Source organism: Pelodiscus sinensis, chromosome 1, assembly GCF_049634645.1.
Source record: "Pelodiscus sinensis isolate JC-2024 chromosome 1, ASM4963464v1, whole genome shotgun sequence".
Classification (NCBI taxonomy): domain Eukaryota; kingdom Metazoa; phylum Chordata; order Testudines; family Trionychidae; genus Pelodiscus; species Pelodiscus sinensis.
In genome coordinates this window covers 231612485-231633838 of record NC_134711.1, presented here as the reverse complement: position 1 = coordinate 231633838, position 21354 = coordinate 231612485, and the positions used below count along the sequence as shown (strand labels likewise).

The 21354-nt window shown below is 42.0% G+C and overlaps 1 protein-coding gene across 7 annotated transcripts in view; it reads right to left on the bottom strand.

The window, feature by feature from the left end:
* IL18R1 (interleukin 18 receptor 1) overlaps positions 1 to 21354 on the bottom strand; it is a 45732-nt gene that overhangs the window by 9655 nt on the left and 14723 nt on the right. For 4 of the 7 annotated variants that reach the window (XM_075917377.1, XM_075917380.1, XM_075917386.1 and 1 more), the window contains 5 exons: positions 20896 to 21136; positions 13579 to 13756; positions 11140 to 11293; positions 9080 to 9145; positions 6663 to 6816 (listed from right to left, as the gene is read on the bottom strand). In XM_075917377.1, coding sequence (XP_075773492.1) covers positions 6663 to 6816; positions 9080 to 9145; positions 11140 to 11293; positions 13579 to 13756; positions 20896 to 21136 — 793 coding nt within the window. The remainder of the gene's footprint in view (positions 1 to 6662; positions 6817 to 9079; positions 9146 to 11139; positions 11294 to 13578; positions 13757 to 20895; positions 21137 to 21354) is intronic. The other 3 variants (XM_075917388.1, XM_075917391.1, XM_075917389.1) reach the window with 1 other exon arrangement.

Genomic DNA, 21354 nt, shown 5'->3' with positions numbered 1-21354 from the left:
TGGAGGACTTCTTACACAGACTCCTGTAACCCTCATTGTGCAAGGAATTAAGGGAAGTCCAAGGAAGCATGCTCTATTTCGAAATAAGTGCGGTGTAGATGCTTGCTATTTCAAAATAAGATATGCAATTGACGTAGCTCAATTTGCATAGCTTATTTTGAGTTAAGCCCTGCAGTGTAGATGCACCCTAATAAATGATGGGATAGATCTTCCATCTGCCTTAAGATGCATGTTCAAAGGCGATTACACTTCCCAATGCCAGCATCATATCATTCTAAATAAGCTGTCTGCATGAATAAATAATAGAGAGTGCTGAGAAGGCCTTTCTTACCATGTTATTACACAGACTTTCTAAATATCTGGCATACCCATAAGTCTTTTAACGGGGGAAACTACAGTGACATCTGAAATAGAAACAATTGCCACTCCCAACTGCTTATTAATATCCTCTATTCTCAACTTGATCAGGGATTTCATCTTTTAAAAACTTAAATCTAATCATTTCTAATTTTGAGAAACCTAGAGAGTGCAAAGCATTTTGAATATGTTCTAATCAAGGAAATATATGTAACAGACTCCTGCTGAGCTGTTCCTCTAAGCATAACCATGGCAAATGCTCTGAGTTTCCTATGCAAATCAAAAAAAATACTACTACAGTTTAGGAATTTGGATAGAATAGAGTTCAGGTCTAAGGAGACTGACTGCAGTATTATTTCACAGAGCATGAAACTTAAGAAATTTGCATAAAATCATTTCTAGTCTCAGAGACTCATTCTACTTCCACATTTCTGTGCCATACAAAATTTGAGTTTATACTTTAAAACTCCAAGGGCTGGTGCACTTATACTGACCCCAGAAGTCCAGATAAAATGTAACAGAACTTGCAGTGAATCTGAGACTTTCTCTTTTGTTACCTGAATATGCTCATCCCACAAGACATTTTGTGAGAACCAGATACTAGATAAGAGCAAGATCTAACTTGATCAATATAATGTCTATCAATGTTACATTTATGCAGCCTCCATCTCCAACTAAAGAAAATTACTTTAATTTTGGAATAATTTAATTTATCAAGCTTCAGGGAGTAGCCGAGTTAGTCTATAAAGTGCTACCAGACCATTTGTTGTGTTTTTCTGTACAGACTAATGAAACATGTAGATGGTATCACGAGCTATCAGAAGAAGTGGGCTGTGCCACTACATGTTTCATTAGTCTATAAAGTGCTACCACACTACTTGTTGTTGTTTTTTTAATTTATCAAAAGATCCACCATTGTGAGTATAAAGCAAACACATTTTAAGAGCACTTCAATCACCAAGGAATCTATTATAGTAAAACTATATTTGCATATAAAATAGTCACAATGTGAGCCATAATTTTAGGGGTGGAAATACTGAGCCTCTTTTAATGCTAGAACAAAATCATCAATATAAAAATTGAGAAGAAAAGGACCTGAAAGACAGCCATGTTAAGGCTTCTTTGTAACTGGAATGGACCACTTAGGGTATGTCTACACTAGCTCGGTAGTTCGAGCTAGGTAGGCAAATGAGGGCAACCAGAGTTGCAAATGAAGCTCAGGATTTAAATATCCTGGGCTTCATTTGCATCTTCCCGGGCTCCGCCATTTTTAAATCCCCCTTAGTCTGAACTCCATGCCCACACGTGGAACGAGGTGTACTGGTAGTTCAAATTAGAGATCCTAATTCAAACTACCTACTCCGTGCTGCATGTGGCTGCGGGCACAGAGTTCGGACTAAGGGGTATTTAAAAATGGCAGCACCCGGGAAGATGCAAATGAAGCCCAGGATATTTAAATCCCGGGCTTCATTTGCAACTCGGGTTGCCCTCATTTGCCTACCTAGCTCGAACTACCGAGCTAGTGTAGACATACCCTTAGTTCTCCAGAGGCCTATCCCTATCTTAGTCATTGTCTGAAAAGAGCCCTTAAAAGAAAAAGTAATTAGGTATCTATTCTAGCAATCTCCAATTGGCCCACCAGATGATCGCTGTCAATAGACTCAAAGAGCCACATACAATATTCTCCTCTTAATGATTCACATATTTGTGAATCAAATAAGAAAAAAAAAAGAGTTCTGAAATAGAGTGACCCTTTTGAAAACCCGCTTGTTCTCCAGTAAATAAAGGTATGTCTACACTACAGCACTAATTCGAACTAACTTAATTTGAATTAGTTCGAATTAGCGTTTTGCTAATTCCAACTAGCATGTCCACATTTAGTGGACCCTGAACCGAGGTTAAGGATGGTTGGAAGCAGTGCCGGCAGGGCATCAGATTAGGACTTAGAGCGTGGAGCTGCTGTCTCAGGCTAGCCGAGGGCTGTGCTTAAAGGGACCTGACCCCCACCCCAAACATATAGTTCTCAGGGTTCCCCGCTCGCTTGTCTACCTTGATGAGGGACAGCAAAGCAGTCCTGGCTTGGAGTGCCCTGAATGCCCACACTCGGCACATCACAGCACTCGGCCATCAGCCTGGCTGCACTTGTCGCAGGCTGCCATCTGGGGAGGAAGGGGTGTCAATCGGGGGGCTGCAGAAGAGCTTCTACCCCGAGAAGCCCGCAGAGCCACCCCAGTTCTCCCCATCGGGGGCTCGTACCCCATTCCTCCGTCACATCCTTCCACTTACCCGTCCCTAGCCCCCCTTCCTGATGTACAAAATAAAGGACATGTGTGTTCAAAAATAGAAACTCTATTTAACAAAACTGGAGGGGTGGGGGAGGTGGGAATTAACCTCTGGGAAGACTGGGAAAAGGAGGTGGGAGAGGGGAAGAGAGAGGAGGGCAACTAAAATGATCAGGGGTTTGGAAAAGGTCCCATATGAAGAGAGGCTAAAGAGACTGGGACTTTTCAGCTTAGAAAAGACGAGACTGAGGGGGGGATATGATAGCGGTCTATAAAAGTATGAGTGGTGTGGAGAGGGTGCATAAAGAAAAGTTCTTCATTAGTTCCCATAATAGAAGAACTAGAGGACACCAAATGAAATGAATGGGTAGCAGGCTTCAAACTACTAACAGAAAGTTCTTCTTCACAAAGCAAATAGTCAACCTGTGGAACTCCTTGCTGCAGGAGGCTGTGAAGGCTAAAACTAGAACAGAGTTTAAAGAGAAGTTAGATAAATTCATGGAGGTTGGGTCCATGGAGTGCTATTAGCCAGGGGGTAGAAATGGTGTCCCTGGCCTCTGTTTGTGGAAGGCTGGAGATGGATGGCACAAGACAAATGGCTTGGTCATTGTCTTCGGTCTATCCCCTCCAGGGTACCTAGCGTGGACCGCTGTCAGCAGACAGGCTACTGGGCTAGATGGACCTTTGGTCTGACCCAGTATGGCCATTCTTATGTTTTTATGTTCTAAGCTCAGGGCTCAGGGTCGGGGGGGTCTCACTGGACCAGCTTGATTTTCATGCAAACCTGCTCCTGGGTGGCCAGGCTGGCAGCTATCCTGCCCTAGACGGCCACTTTCCTGTGGCTAGTGCGGAGGTCGTGGATGTTGGAGGCTTCCCCCCAAACCTGGATGAGGTCCACGATCTCCACACTAGACCAGGCGGGCGCCCACCTCTTGCAGCTCCGGGCAGGCTCCTGGGAGCCGCCAGCCTGTCCTGGGAAGAGGCGGAGGGCTGGGTGGCAGCGGGTGGCTGGCTCGTGCCGTGCCAGGGGCAGGGTCTGCTGGCTGGGTGCTGTCAGGTTTGCACCTGGCACGGGCACCATAACCAGACTGTGCCCCTTTAAGGGCTCCGGGGCTGGGAGGGGGGCAGACAAGTTTCCCTGGTGGTGCCCTGAGTGGCCACCAGGGAAAGCTGGGGAGGGCTAGCCTCCCACTAGTTCAAATTAAGTGGCTACACAGCCCTTAATTCGAACTACTTAATTCGAACTAGGCGTTAGTCCTCATAGAATGAGGTTTACCTAGTTCGAATTAAACCCTCGAACTAGCGGTTTGTATGTGTAGCGCCTATCAAAGTTAATTCGAACTAACAGCTGTTAGTTCGAATTAACTTTGTAGTGTAGACATACCCTAAAGTACATTGCTCCGTTCAGTTCTCTAATCTCCCCACAAGATATCTAATGAAAATCCAATACATTAATTGGGTGGTAATTCCCATGGTTTTTTCTATCCCCTTTTTTTATAAAGTGAAATAATTAATATTGATAAATCAACCTGAGGAGTCAATCCTTATATTAATTATATTAGAGAAAAATTTAGCAAAACAGGTGCCCATCAGTCAATGTTTCCCTTAAATACATCTCCAGAGATAAAATCCTTCCCTGGTGTTTTATTACAGCATTATTAATCAATTAATAAGTTAACTTCCTCACTGAATACTGTAGACCAATCTGGGACGATACAGGGAATCGAGACTAACAGAGCTGATCATGCCAAAAATCACTTTCCCCTCTAAAATTATGACTCACACTAGATTGTGTGATACTGACAGGCCAGATGCCAGCTCTTACCAAGATTGTGGGCATTAGCAAAGAATTGACTAACTCATAGCTGGAGAATAGAGAATGTCATCTATGTATTAGAGTTACTCAAAAGAGGTATTAGTCTTATACGACTGTATTTAGCGTTGAGCCTATAGAATGCTTGTAAATTGATGTCTGCATTAAATTGATTTGTAATCTCTGTATTCTATACTATAAGGCCCACAGGAAAGCAACCTGAATATTTTGTGATTTTTGGTGCAAGTAACCATTTATCATTAAGTCTAGTCTGCCTGGATGACAAGACAGACTGGAGAGACTAAGGGCTGTGATTCCATGGTCAAACTGATACAGTGATCCCAGAAAACAATGTGTTAGAATTTGCAATTCCTTATCTTCCTCATCCAACTGAGCATAAAAGAATTGGATAATTTCCAAGCAGCAGCTCCATAACAGATGTCAGTAACATGGATGTCACTGCATCCTCCATGCCTGGCTTCCTGGCTTATTTCATGTTCTTCCATGCTCTGCTCTGGCCACACAACAGGAACAGAAAAGTGTCTCATTCACTACACAGAGATTACTCAAAACTAGTATATTAGCTATAACATTTAAATTGGTCAAAATAAAAAGACCTCGAACACATGCCTTCTTCTGAAGATCTACCATATTCAATATTACATAACTAACCTCATCTCTGTTATCAGAATGTTTTCATCAGAAAATGCCTCTATCAAAACTTAAATCTTTTTGTTGTAATATGATGGTTTCTACAAAATTTCATTTAGAAAAAAAATCAGTTTTTTTATTTAAATGTTAAATAATTTTTAGTTTAGAATTCCTTAAAAAAATATTTAAAAATAAAATTCAGAACAAAACATTATAATGTCGCAAAAGTGAAACGTCGCTTTCCCAAAAATAATGTTTCCAAGAATTTCCTTTCCTGGAAAATTCTGAAATTTCAGTATCTCAGAATGTTTTTAATTTCCAGTTCTTGCCTAGCTCTCCTACAATTACATATTTCTCTCTCCTTCTCATTGATAATTTTTCACAGTTAATTTGCAGACGCAGTGGACATTAAAGTTATTGCCAAGGAAGCCTCTACTAAGACAAACAGCAGAGCAATGGGAGACTCCAGCATAATTATGATTATGCCTAGGGCACTGCATATTCAAATTCAGTGATAGACTGTAAAAACAAAACGTTATGCTTCATTAAAAGCCATGCTCACTCTTTCTTCATGGAAATTTATGGCCAGCTGGTAGGTAGACTATAAGAGACAGGACTGAAGGAACCTCAGATGTTATACAGTAAACTTCCGATAATCCGGCACCTTTAGGACCCAGGGGGTGCCGGATTATCAGATCAGAGCCGGACTATCGGGGGGGGGGAGGGGGGGAGCTATGAGGGGTCTGGGGTGGGGTGGGGGGAGATGTACAAACCTGACAGCACCCAGCCAGCAGACCCTGCCCTGGCACGGCAAGAGCCAGCCACCCGCTGCCACCCAGCCCTCCGCCTCTTCCCAGGACAGGCTCCCAGGATGCATCCCCCCACCCCACCCCAGACCCCTCATAGCCCCCCCCCCCCGATAGTCCGGCTCTGCCCCAGGTGTCCCTGATTCAGCAGCCGCTGGTCAGTTTCAGCAGCGACTGAATCAGGACGCCTGGGGCAGAGCAGCTGGGGTGCTGCCGGGTTGGCCCCCGCAGCGCCACACCTCAGTGCTGCAGGGACCAACCCGGCAGCACCCCAGCTGCTCTGTCCCAGGTGTACCCAAGTTAGCTGCTGCTATAACTGATCAGGGGCTGATTCCAAGAAGCCGGGGCAGAGCAGCTCTGCCTCGTGCTCCCTGGAGTCAGCTGCTGGTCAGTTTCAGCAGCGGCTGAATAGGGGACAGCTGGGGTGCTGCCGGGTTGGTCCCACAGCCCCGAGGGGCAGCACTATGGGACCTACCCAGCAGCACTCCAGCTGCTCTGCCCCCGGCTTCTCAGATTCAGCCGCTGGTCAGTTTTAGCAGTGGCTGAATTGGGAAAGCTGGGAGCAGAGCAGCTCCAATGGTCTGGCTGCCCGGAGCACTTCCGGGTTCCTGATGGTGCCGGACCATCAGGAGTGCCGGACCAGCAGATGCCGGACCATCGGAGTTTTACTGTACTTAACTTGCAGGCCACAAACTGTAGAATGTTATGTTGCACAGACACAGAAGTAAAATATTTTGCAACAAACATACTTACAAAACAACATCTTCCTTTTCACATATTGAATATTCCTCCTTAGTACTCTCTGAACAGGAATTTATATTTTTGTTTGCCCAGTACAGGGTATACTCAAAACTGGCAGCACCTGAGTAACCCAAGAAAACTGTGCAGTTGAGTGTCACCTCTTTACCTAGGCAAAACAGAATATGAAAATTAACATCTCTTCACATGAATAGTATACACCTTCCCTATGCACAGGGGAGTAGGACTGCCAGAGATACAAGGTGAATGCCATAGGACAATCATCAATGCAGCTCCCAGCATGTCAAAATACACAGTCAAGCATTCTGTGTATTACAGTATCCATGCAAATGTACTGAAAATTAACGGGCATTTCCTCTTTACAACATTTTGAGCCCATTAACTGTTGTGATACTAGCAATGCATTTGGATGGCTTCACCTGATAGATATTCAGATGTTCTGCAGCTGAGGGGTGATGAGTCATTTTTTTCAAAAGCCTAATATAACCCAGTTATGTAACTAAGGAGATACACTCAAGCTACATGTGTGATGAGTAGGTGGCACACCAGATTACAAAAGTCTTTTCTCACATCTCCACACAATTCTTCCATATGAGAAGACATATTCCTCCATTTTTATATCCCTACATCACAAGCTATTTTCTGTCCAATGATGAAACATTTCAGCTGTGTCAGCTCCCAGTGTTGACATTTTACTATTACATTTGCCCATGTGTTACTACAGACATCAGTTTAGAGACCCTCAAATACTGTAAGGTTAATTTAATAGCACAGGCATTTCATTATCAGAGAAACATTCTTGGTTTTGTTATTGCTATGCGCTGTGTTCAACATAAATGTAGAGGACAAGAGCTGCCTGACTTTAGAACTCCATGAGTATTATTTGGTGGTTCAGGCCTAGATCCAGAAAGATCTGGGGTTTAGGTGCCCACGTTTCAGTTTTGGCACCACTGTGATCTTCAAACTCCTACCAAACCAGGGAGGTGACTGACCTCACATGGTACCTATGTTTTCAGGGTAAAAATTCTAATGGCACCTACATTTTTGCCTCTGAACATACTGCATCTCTGTAGGTACCTGAACACCTAAGTCCCAGAGTGATTCACAAACTTGAGAAAGACAGACACTCATCTGCCCAAGTTGTGTGTGTGGCCAGATCCAGTAGGCTTACTCAGTGGCTGACTACCAAACTGCATCCCGTTAAAAACTGGATGGAGGAGTCTGGGGTGCTGTTTTTGTAACTTTTAGCTCAGCAAACTCACGTAGGACATGGGAGACCTTCTTCCAGAAGTAGAGAATGGTTTTGAACAGAGGTCTCATCACAGAGAAGTGTGTTATACCACTAACATATAGAATAGTCTGATGTGGGACTCTTGCAATCTCTCCTGTTGAACCTATCTGGCTTAGGAAGCTGGTTGTAGCAGTGGCATGTTTATGGCACTGCACCAGACCACCTGTTTCCTCCTTTGTTTTGTGACAGGAATGTCTTAGCGCCTTTATTTTAACATGGCACTGCTGAGCATTCCTGGAGTATCCTTTCTCCACCAGATACTATGCTATCTTCATGTCGATATCAGTATTTTGTTTGCTGGGTCAGAGCTCAGAGAGAATGAATTCCTCTCCCCATACCCCAATGAAGTCCAAGAGCTCCTGCATACTCCATGCTGGTGCTCTTTTGAGCACCTGGGAGCTGGGACTCACGGAACTTGATCTCATGGAAGTCATGGCCACATATGCTGCTCAGGTGTGCTACCTGGTCTGAGGTGTGCTGGCCACACGGGAAATGCAATTCAAACTTTCCTGGGGTTTTTCCTGTTCATCTGGAAAGCAGCAGAGGTGCAAGTTCTGACCAGAGTAGGACACTGTGGGATGTCTCCTGAGGGCCAAGAACCTCAACGTTCTCAATGCTGGGTTTACACTTCCAAAAATTTGAACATGCAAGGTTGAATTTTGTGTGACTCCAAAACTGATTTCAGCAGCCATTAATGTCAACAAAAAGGGCTTGGTAGAGTGAGAATATTGTTTAGAAAAAAAAAAAATCGACCTTATGCGGCTAAATTTGAATTAAACTCCTAGTGTAGACCAGGCCTCAGCCATCCAACAGGGCTTGAAGGTCTACAGAACCAGGAAAAGGGAAGCTGGTTAAAAACAACTAAAACTCTTTTTTGCTGGCCATAGTGAGCAACTCAGCTTCCTCTTGAACAGGGGGAACTCAGTGATTGTTCATGCAATTCACTAGAAACAATGACTCATCTGAAGGGAAGCCACATAGCAACACTTGGCCCAACAGTGAGTTATGGAGCTGAGCAAAGAGAACTTGCAAACAGTTCTGAGTTTCAAAAAACTCAACTACACCATATAGAGAGCAAAACAAAACAATATACATTCACAAAGATTCTTCAGATAGATACCTATTTGTGCTTTGACATAAGTCTCTTCAGGTTCAATTATTTCCAATTTAACAATTTCAGCTGCATCTAAGGAAAAAATGTAATATTTTAAAACACTATTTTACTAACATACCACCTCTGTAAAATGATACATTGGCTCTTTTTCAGTCTATGGTTTAAGCACATCATATAGATTTCAGCCTACTACCAATATATTTATGAACATTGATCAATCATCAATATAATTTCATCTGATTAACAGCAGCATGACAATAACAATAGGCTGACATTCTGCCACTATGAAGTAGTTTAAAATAGCAAAAGGCTAGGTCTTGTTGAATTTTTGTCACCAACTCCTATAACATTCAGTTTATGAGGTTCTTGAGGATTCATCTAAAAAGGCCAATTCTGGAATCACTGAATCAGAGAAGACTAGAACTGGAAGGAACCTTGTGAGTGAGCAAGTCCAGTCCCCTGCAATCAAGGCAGGACCAAGCACTATCTAAATAATCCCTAATGGATGTTTATCCAATCTGCTCTTAAATATCTCCAGTGATGGAGATTCTACAACCTCCCTAGGCAATTTATTCCAGTGCTTAAGCACCCTGAGAGTTTTTCCTAATGTCCAACCTAAATCTCCCTTGCTGTAATTTAAGCCTGTTACTTCTTGTCCTATCAGACGTTAAGGAAAATAATTTCTCTCTCTCTCCTCCTTGTAACTCTCTTTTAAGTATTTGAAAGCTGCTATCATGCCCCCTCTCAGTCTTCTCTTTCCTAGACTAAAACTCAATTCTGTCATTCTTCCCTCATAGGTCATGTTTTCTAGATCTTTAATCATTTTTGTTGGCTCTTCTCTGGACTCGCTCCAATTTCTCCACATTTTTTTCTAAACTGTGGTGCCCAGAATTTGCCATAATACTCAAGCTGAGGCCTAATCAGCGCAAAAATGGAGGGGGGGGGAGAATTACTTCTCGTGTCTTGCTCACTACACTCCTGTTAATGCATCCCAGATTCGTATTTGCTTTTTTTTTTTTTTTTGCTTGCCAGTGTCACACTGTTGACTCTATATTTAGCTTGTGGTGCACTATGACTCCTAGATCCCTCTTTGCAGTACTCCTTTAGAGAAGTGTGTGAGACTGATTGTTCCTCCCTAAGTGGAGTACTTTGCATTTGTCCTTATTGAACTTCATCCTATTTACCTTAGACCATTTCTCCAGTTTGTCCAGATCATTTTGAATTATGACCCTATCGTACAAAGCACTTGAAACCCATTCCAACTTGGTATAATCTGCAAACTTTATAAGTGTACTCTCTATGCCATTATCTAAAATCATTGATGAAAATATTGAACAAAACCAGTCCCAAAACCGATCCCTGTGGAACCCTACTTGTTACGCTCTTCCAGAGTGGCTGTGAACCATTGTGGCCCAAATGTTTGCATTACTTACTAAATCTTTGCTAAATTTAATAGAACTGAAGAGGAAGGGTGGGAAGAAATCAGAACATTCACATAAGACTAAATAAAACCAGTAGATTTTTTTTTCTGCATCTCTTTTTGCTTTTTAAATTGTTTTTGCTTTCTCCGGAGGAAGATAGATATGTGGCGATGTAACCCTAACCCACCTCCATCCTGGGGGCAGCCAGTGTTGGCTGCCTAGCCACTACCCGAGTGGGCAGGGATTGAGTTCACTAGAGAACCCACCTCACCTCCATACCTGCTTTCTAAATGCGGGAGCCAGGTCCATCCCTGGGGTAGTTGGTGTCATAGTATAACAAGAACTAGGATAATATTTTTCAAGTTCACTCTTTTCTGAACTCATGCATATTTCAGGATTTTACTTCATTTCTCTCTATTCCATAGTACAGCTGCATAATTTTTATGTTGAATTGTAAAATAGACAGCATGCTTATATCAACTAATCACAATATGCAATTAACTGCATGACCTAATGCTATCTAAAGTTGGAAGAATGTAGGCCATTATCTCTCTTCACAAAACCTGAGAAACTGGACTTTGCACAGGAAGTGCACCTTAATCATATAATTACATGGTCTTCAGACTCCCCAGGAAACAATCTTACCGTCTGCCACCATCAGCTCTGTTGTACTTGTGACGTTGAATGCCCTTCTTGCATAACTAAGTGAAACCACACATGTGTAATTCCCAGAGTCTTCAACTGTTAAGTTTAAAAAAATCAGTTCCTCCTTGTTTGCAGAGTCATAAATGTTACAGTTCTGTATCAATAAAGAACATTTAAATATTTTGTTTCATGCTAAGAATACATTCTGAAGCTTGCAATGAGAAAATAAATATTTTAAAATGAAGCCTTCTGGGGAGGTATACTCCAAAATGTCTAAAAAGCTTGGGTCCAACTTTCAAACATGGGCACCCAAATGCAGTCTTTGGACATCCAAATGACAATATAAGAGACAAATAAGGAGAAATGGTGTAAACAAAGCTAATCACCTAAATTAAGTTCCCAACTGAGTATTCAATTTAGCTACTCCAATGTTGGAAAACTGGAGTCAAGATTTAAAAAAATTATCTCAAATTGGACACCTAAACAAGAGGCCTCATTTTCAAAAAATCTTCAGTACCCAGCACTTCTCAAGTGAAGTCACTCATTGAGTGTCACCCTCCCCTGCCCAAATGTCTGCTCTGTACTTTTGAAATTCAGGACATTTATTCAAGGTATCTAAATATATATTGAGGAACTGAATTTTAAGCATCCATTTTTCAAAAATTTGGCTAGGCTCCTCCAGAAGCTTAGCCAATTCATTAGTTGAAGAGAATGCTCTCCCCATTGCATGGTTCTCAAACTTTTTTTGGAGGGGGGGGAGGGGAGGAGACTACTTGAAAATTGCTGAGGGATCTTGATGGACAACTTAATGCTCTTCCCAAATGTTGTTAATACCATTAGCTAACTATCATAAAGCACTTTGGATAAAAAATGCTATATAAAAAAACCTCTTAATAATAATAAAGGGTTTTTTATTCTCAAAAAAAAAATCACACAACTCATATTTTAATATCAATACAAGTTTCTTGCCTCCCATAGCAGCCCACACTGCTGAAGCTGGGAAGGCGGGCTCTCTCCCCCAGAAGCTGCAGCCCTGTAGCTGGGTAAAGTCACCTATTTCTCTGGCTGCCTCAGCCCTGCATGTCCCAAATTCCCTCCATCTCTCTTTCCCCTACACTGCTCCCCCTCCTATTTGTCCCATCACCTCTCTCTCTCCAAAAGCCACTACCTCACCTTACTGATGTTAAGTGACACAGTATAGATGTGAGGATACAGGCACCTAATAAGTGGAGCCATGCCTGTGAGACTCTAATTAGGTATCTAGTCCGTGCACACCTTACAGGGAACAATCTTCAGACCACCTGAAAAGCTTGTGGACCGCTGGTGTTCCACAGACATAATTTGGGTGTGTGCGCGCACGTGCTTTGAGAGAGAAAGAGAATGTATTTGTGTGTTTAAAAAAAGATGGTGGGGGGATGGAGGGCAGGGCGGGGCGAGGATTCAACATTTCAGAATCTTTTTCCAGGATTCAAAATAATCCCTTTATCATTATTTTCAAAATTGTTACCCATTTAAATAATGTCTTTGATTAAAAAGATATTTAAATTGTGAGGAATTTCAACAAAATAACTTGTTTGATAGAACACCATTCCCAAATTATACTAGAAATTTACGAATGGTATAAAGCTGTCAGATACGCACTGCTATTCACCTCTCTCATTACAGAAGAGAGAGACATTCAATGAATGATGAAGGCAGCGAATATAAAACTGATAAAAGGAAATACTTTTCACACAATGTATACTGCTGGACTCATCGTCACAAGTTACCATAGAGGCCAAGAACTTAGCTGGGGTCAAAAAAGAATGGGACATTTATATGGGTAATAAAAAACAAATAAGACTTTGGAAAGAGATACAAACCCTTATGCTTTAGTGCACACTCCAATCTCTAACCATTGTGGGTCAGTAGGAAACATTCCCTGGACCAGGTTAACAAACAACTGACTACTCCAGGACTTCTTGCACTTTCCTCTGAAGCAACTGACACTGACCACTGGCAAGAGACAGGACACCGGACAGGACCGACTACTGATCTGATCAAGCATGACAGCTCCTCTGCCCCTATATGACCACGAGTCATCTCTGATCCCAACTGATGGGAGTGGATAAATGGCATCCCTATAAATCAGTGAAGGAATAGAGGGCTATCCAGCATCGTAAGCAACAGGAGGATGAAAGTATTCTGTCCAAGGCTTTAACCCAGTTATGGAACACAGTTCATTACAAATGCCACTGTGTTGTAATCAGATCCTCTGATTTGGTAGTATTTGTAGTAAAGAATAGGGTTATGATTCACTTTAAAGAATGGAATTTATTTTTCATCTCTTAATGCTAAATAATCTGAAACACCAAAACTTCCAAGTGCCAACTAGTATATAAGCAAATCAAGTAAGTCCCTTGATGATGTGTGATGATGGGTTGTTTGCTTGTTAATTACCTTGTACCATATTATGGTGACATTTTTACTGTGGGGCACAGCACTGCATTTCAATGTACAACTTCTTCCAGCATCATTAACTTGCATGGATGAATGATTTGTGTTAAAACAACTGTCTTTACTTCTTTTGAGTACATTCAGAGACCACTTTTGTGATGTGACATTATATGTTCCATTGCTATGAAATAAAAGGAAAAAAGTGTCACGTAGGTTAGCTAATTACACAACAAATTAAAATAATTTAAAAAAAAAAAAATCTATATTGACCCATTTTCTTTTACTTCCTTTTCATTACTTCCCCCACATAAATTACGTGTTATTTTCAGTAAAATCCCAGAATAAGGAACAGACAGGCATACCAAAAGAGAATCTTCAATCAGTTTAATAATTATTTATAATAAAACAATATATGGGAGCAAATATGCGTACAAATTAGCATAATGACACGTAAGTAGCTTCAAATGACCAGTTAGTGGTTTTACAGACTTATTCATCTAGTTCACTGAGGCTTGCTATAACAATTTTAAAAATAGTTTGTGAATCCTGAGGGCTTCGTGGAGAAGCATACATTATTACTGAGCATGGACACTTTATTTCATAGCTACATATTACAGTAAAACTCCGATAGTCCGGCATCCAACTGTTTGGCACTCCTGGTACTCCGGTATCAAAATGCCAAGCGCTCCTGACCAGCTGATTAAAAAGCCTGCCGATTCTCCGGCAAATCTTATAATCCAGCACCACGTAGGTCCAAAAGATGCCAGATTATCAGAAGTCTACTGTACCCCAAAGACACATTTAATTACTATAGTACGATAGTTAAATACAGGTTGAACCTCTCTAGTCTGTCACTCTTTGATCCAGCAACATCTGTGAGTCTGGCATGATTTTAGTTAGTCAGATGTGTACTTACCATGGGTGTGGGCAAGTTTCCTGTGGTCTCAGAAAGTTTGTTTAGAGCTACCAATCCTGGCTCCACAGAATTCTATGATGTTATTTAGCTCTAATTTACCCCATATGTCTTCTACGAGCCTAGTAAGCAGTGGAAGTGTTGGTAATGCTGCTAGACAATACTGACCTCCCATGGGTCAGCAAATTCACTGGTTTGGCACCAGTCAGGTCCTGAGGGTTATTGGCCTCCAGGAAGCCTCCCGCAGTTCCCCACTCTGACCACTATGGCCTGAACTTGTGCCTCAGCTGCTCTCCAGATAAGCAGAAAAAGCTCAGAAAAAATTAGAATTGCATTTGCCACGTGGCTAGCATTGCGAACATATCTCAAAGCAAGCAGCACAGCATGCCACAAGTGGACGTGACTTCGACCAATGCAAACACAGTGACAAATTTGAATACTTCTGTTCTGACAGGCTCCAATCTGCAGGAGTGCAGAAGAGTGCCAGCGTAGAATTTCCAGGAGACCTTAGACCTCATCAAGGCACGGAGAGACAAATCCATTCTCTCTAAGCTATGAACTAGCAAGAGGTATATGGATGTTTATGCAAAGATCACAAGCTGCCTGGTAGCTAAATGTTATTCCAGGGATGCCTGGTAGTGCCAAATCAAAATCAGAGCTGAGGCAGTTCTACCACAAGGCAAAGGAGGGGAGTGGATGGTCTGGCGCAATACCTCACAGATGCCACTTCTAAGGGCAACTGGATGTGATTGGGGGGGAAGGGGGAAGAGGAAGGACTGCCAGCTTCCCCATTGTGTCCATGGAATTCAGCCAAGACATGCCTGGCATCAGCATGGAGGACAGTGTGGTGGCAGAGGGGAAGGAAGAGGACCATGGGCAACCAACGAGTCTCGAGAGCCAAGAGCTGTTCATGATGCTGGAGCCAGACCCCTCCCTCCCAGGATGTCTCCCAGTCAAGCACCAACCCCGGGGAAGGAAATTCTGGGGAGTTCACTATTTTTCTTACTACAAGCAGGTTATGTGCAGTGCACTGCCTGTCTCCACAGTATCAGGGGACACGGAATAGCTTGTTAATGTGTCTGCAGATGGAGCAGGAGTTTTGCCGGCACATCTCCATGAAGCTCTCAGATAGGAACTTTTTGATCCTTCTCACAAGCTTTTTGGGGAGTCCTGCCTTATTCCGTTCTCCATGGTAGGACACCCTCTCATGCCAAGCCACAAGGAAGTGATCTGGCATCATTAAACCACAAAGCATTGCAACATAAGGTCCAGTTTATGGCCACATTCAGTCAGCATCCACTCCCAATCACTTGGTGTGATTCAGAGAAGACGGCTCTTTCTCATAGCAACCTAGATGAATGAGGAGGGGAACCCATTAGCACTCTCCTCAGGAGGCCACGAGTGTAGGACACACATCCCGCCGTCCTTCAGGCACTCTCCACAGCAAGCTGCTTGTGCCAGATACACAACCCCCTCCCACCTCCAGGCTCTGATAGGCTGGGACCCCCTCCTGATGTGTGCAGGACACAGCAGAAAGCTGCCTTCTGCCACCATCACCTCTCACCTGCAGGTTCCTGCCCTGGCTGGCCCCTTACCATGCCTGCCTGCCTCTAAACCAAAGGTGTCCCAATGCTCTCCTGAGAACCCTGTACCCTTCCTGTAAAGTATTCCCTTTAAAACAAACCTTTAGCCTTGCACAGAACACATCTCCATTGTCTTTACAGAGAACTTCGGTGTAGGCTAACAGATTAGGATCAATTTTAAACACAATGTATCTCCTGTAATATGTGCCCTTGTAACTTTCCATTACAACTGAGACTGCAGCCAGCGCACTGCATAATCCCCCTCTTATAGCATTTACCCACCTGGCTCAGACCTGCAGGCGAAATGTACAAGGGAGAAGATCTTCAGGGAACAGACAGACTGCATGAATTCCCTCATAAAGGAAATGCGGGCTGAGTGCCTGGACTGAATAGCTGAATGCCAGGAAAGAAGAGCCACCAGGAAGCAGCAGGTGAGACAGCAGGAGACCATATTTGCCTACCTGACAGCTCTGATGATGAAACGCCTGGCTTTGTATCTAAAAAGTGCCTCCTCCCAGAACTCCATCTGCCACAATGACAACCCTACTCCCTCCTCCCCCAGCCCTGTTGCTTCCACTCCCAGGGTTCCCAGGGACAGTTGGGGCCCCAGGACATGGCGGGGACAGTCAGGGCGCCCCTTATCCCTCCTGCCCTGGGGCCGACCAGCTTTTTGTCATCCGTCCCATCCCAACCCGACCAGGGCGAGGCAGGACTTGAAATCATTAACATTCAAAACATGTAGCCAGCCTTAGCAAAGCACCTTGGAGACTGAAAATGCATAAAGCTGCAATTAAGTTTTCACTTCCCCCCCGAAAAAATACTGAATACAAATTATATTACAAATCATCCCTCAGCTATTTCACCATCAAGATCAGATTTTGATTTAGTATTACCATTTTAATGCTCAGTGTTCTGTTCCCAAATCACGTAAGCATGTATTTAGCTTCAAACATGGGAGTAGACCCATTGACTTCAGCAGGGCCCGCACTATGAAAGCTAAATAAATGCATAACTATTTGCAGGGTCAGAACCGTAAAGTGTGTCATTTGATTGCCACTGACTTCTACCTCTAATCTTTTCAGTTACTTACATATCACCTAGATCCGTGGTCACCAACCAGTAGATCGCGATCTACTGGTAGATCTCAGGGGCTCTAAGAGTAGCTCAAGCCCTCTCTGAACTGCGTGCCTGCCCAGTACATTTACATTAGATTTCCTCATTTGAGGAGCAGCTACTCACCAAGCAACAACACAGGTGAGTAGCTGCAAGGAATGGTGGGAGCTGGGAGACCGGGAGGACTGAAACACCCCAGCCAACTGACTGTGGCCTTCAGGCCGGAGGAGGCTGAACCGTGCTCCAGCTGATCGGCGGCTTCTCCTCTGCACCTGCCCATGTGGAGCTTGGTGCACCCTGGCTGAGCACCATGGCCAGCTGGCCAGGTATCCACTTATCTTCCCTCCAGCCCGGCTGCCCTGTGCTCAGCCCAGGGAGGCTGCATTTAGCTCCAGCTGTGGGCAGGTGCAGAGGGGAAGCCGCCCAATCAGCTGGAGCACGGTTCAGCCTCTTCCGGCCTGAAGGCCACAGCCAGCTGACCAGGCAGCTTCTTCTCTGCACCAGCCCACGTGGAGCGTGGTGCACCCTGGCTGAGCACCACTTCCAAATGTTGAAAAACCTTTAAAAAAAAGCAGCAGTATAAGGATTGGGGATAGCAAGTGATGGAGAGGAGGAGAATAGAGAGGGCGGGGCGGTAGACCTTGGGTGTAAAAAGGTTGGAGACCACTGACCTAGATACAAAAAAAATCACTCAACCGCTATGGAAGAGCTTATTGACCTGATTTCCAGTTAACCACAGGAACTTAAGATATGTGTTGTGTAAAACCATACAAACAACAAAGATGTGTGAAAGATTTTAATCAACTCCTCCTGAAAAATATATCAAAAACATTCATGACAAGAAATGGTGCTAACTGTGGTCAATTCTGTGCTAAACTGGTAAATGGACTCAAACAAATCTTCCCTCTTTGTATTTATTGTGTGGGGGGAGCTTGGTTTGTTTGATTTTGTGATTGTTTGTTTTCCCCCCCGCAGAGCACAGTGATTTGTCATGAAAATGTTTCATTGGTTTATTTCTGCTTTCTTTAAGGAACTTCTATTTTTTTTCATGGTCAAAACAGCTGAGTAAAGAATACATCATGAATAAGTAATTCAATCAAATTCACCTATTTCTTTTTGTACATGCAAGGGCGGAGTTTCAGGAGAGCAGGGGGCAGAGTTTTGGGAGGGTAGGGGGATCAGCAGCTGTTCACACCTGGACGCTGCTTGCTTTTCTTCCCATTCCCCAGACTATCAAGGAGCAAGGGGAAAATACTTGTATTCCGTTACTCTTCTTCCCCTTCCCTTCACCAGCCAGGAGTAAGAGGCATGCACAGAATCCAAGTACTTTTTCCTCTCTCCCTGATAGTCCGGGGAAGAGGAAGAAAAGCAAGCAGCACCCAGGTGTGCACTAAGGATGTTAAAATGTGATTAACTGACTAGTCGATGGAATTTCCTGCTGGGGCTCTTGTATATTTCAAGGAGGAATGCAAAACTTCACGTACAGCCCAGGGCCAGCAGGAAGCCCTGCTTACTCTTTAAAGCAAGCACCTGCGTGCAGTCCAGAGTAAGCAGGGCTTCCTGCTGGCCCTGGGCTGTACGTGAAGTTTTGCATTCCTCCTTTGAAATATACAAGAGCCCCAGCAGGCGATCTTGTACATTTCGAAGGAGGAATGCAGAAGTGCCGATTGACTAGTCAAAAAACTATATGCTTATCAGATAGTTGACTAGTCTTTAACATCCTTAGTGTGTACAGCTGCTGCCCGCCCTCCTATCCTCCCAAAACTCTGCCGTTGAGTCCATGGTCCAATAGACTGGTTGCAAATTTTCAACCAAATTTACTTTTTCTATACTGAATTATCTTGGAAAAAAAATGTTGGTATCAATATTTTTCACTTTTCATGAAAAAGTCAATATGTTTAACCACTATTTTAATAAATAACCATTTTTATTTCATCAAAATTCGGAACATTATTTCTATATTTTAAGTTTATATTTAAATAAAATAAATGTAAGTTAAAACAAATACAATCATAATAATTACATTAGTTGTTTTGCTATTTCAAAAAATAATGGAACTTTCTGTTGCTAACTTAGGCCTAAGAAAGTTGTAGTCCATGAAATACTGGCTCTTTTTATTACCGGAGTATTTAGTTTTGTATTTTTTTATTACGATACTTCTGCAGTCACAGATCTAAGCTGTAATTTTTAAAAAGACCATTCAAATTTTCCATAATAAAAGCACAGCCCCTGGATGACATAATACTACGCTATTAAAAAGAAATTATTATTTTTAGCCTGTGTCTTGAAACATCTTCCAATTTTCAAAACTGATTTAGCCATTACTAAACTTTCTTCCTGGGTTACTGAACAATATTACAACTAAGAGTGCAGCAGTCTTACTGCTCCATTTGAGTCACTGCTTTGTAAAAGCTATTTTGAGGTGAAAGAGTATACTCAGTGAGAAATCAAATATAACCATTACATTTGTGCTTTTAATAGTTCCAATTACGCAAAATTCTGTATAGAAACCAGAGCCTAATTATGCCATTGTTACTCATCTTGTGTATTACCTTAACATAAATTTAATCCCATTGATTTCAACAGAAACACTCACACAGAATTACTCAATGTAAGATAAATTCTTCCATATCAATTACAAGAAGTATGTTATTAATCTGTTTCTAAACATACACAATGTGCAGTGTCTTGAAGGAACAAAAAACACTAGTCTTCTTTAACAAAAGTTTTGCTTAAATGTTGAGAGGTTTGCTTTACTTGCAATTAATATTAAACTTTATAAGCACTCTGCGTAGTTAATAACAATGGGCCTCACCTACTAGTTGTAAACCAACCAAAGTCATTTTGCGCAGATTACACTTATAGGAAAGTTCAAGACATTAAATATATGTAATGGTATTTTTTATTAACGTGTTTGTAAAAGGGAAGTAAAAGAACAGTTTTAAACTTGTAGGATTTCAACTTCAAACATTATTCATTTTATTGAAAAATTACCATATATAATTAACAAAGAACTTTAAACTGTATTAGTTGAAATAAAGATCAAAATAAATCGAAATAAATTGCTGGTGCATAAAAATCTTTAGACAATCATATTGAGCAATCAATTCTGATTGTTTATAACATTACCATTTTAGTAGGTAATATGCAAATACATTCTTAAAAAAGTAAATAAAACAAAAATGAATGCTGAAAAAGATAACTCCTATCAAGTAAAACTTACATTACTCTTTCCATAGCTAATTTGAATTATTTTGTGATTTGTAAAAATAAACATTTTCTTTGCAATAAAGTGTCAGTTGAACAGGCGACTGAATTTTAATTTTGTTAGCAAATATTTTTTATTAATTCTAATTATGATAGTCATGTCTTTTTTCCAATGAAATTTAAAATAATTATTTAAATCTTTCACCCATCATATTCCAGTGTAAAAAGTAGTGCATTCAGCTAATTTAAGTAGCAGGATTGTTTATGCAAAATTTCTTATCTGTAGTTAATCGTGAAGTATGACCTTATTTCGCACAAAGTAATCCACAAACTCTTCAGAATATATAATAGATTGTGTACCTTAATGTCACTTGAATAAATGTTGCTTTAAGCATACCCTGTGCATAGGTGCCAATGACTATACAAGGTTAGGGTAGTGGTGGATCAGGTATTATTTTTATACAGTTGCAAAGACTCTGTCTTATCCACTAGGCATGTACTCACCTGAGTCTGTAAGTGTAATTCCCCAGATCACCAAGTTCAATTGGCCAGAACTCCAGAAGTCTCCCACTTAAAACAAGTCTCTGTGTTTCTTGGATCAAATTCACCTTCCCTTTACTTTCTTTGAACCAGGTCACTGTGTACGTTTTACTGGGGAAAATCTCTTGTATTGATCCAGGGAAGCAAAGAAAAAAATATTCTCCTTCAAGTACATCAATGGAACGATGCAAGGGGCACAGTTCTTCTTCATAGAAAAAAGAATGGTTAAGAAGCAAGACACCACTTTGAGATAAGACTGAACTGATTCTAATGATACCTGACAGGTCTGCTGTGCTAATTACCTGGTTTCTTTTTAAACAGATTTTCTTTCAGGAGATCCAGTAGCTACTGAAGAATGTGGTTGTATCAAGGAATCAGATACTTTCTATTGTTAAACACTACCCTATAGTTTGTTTATGTTGC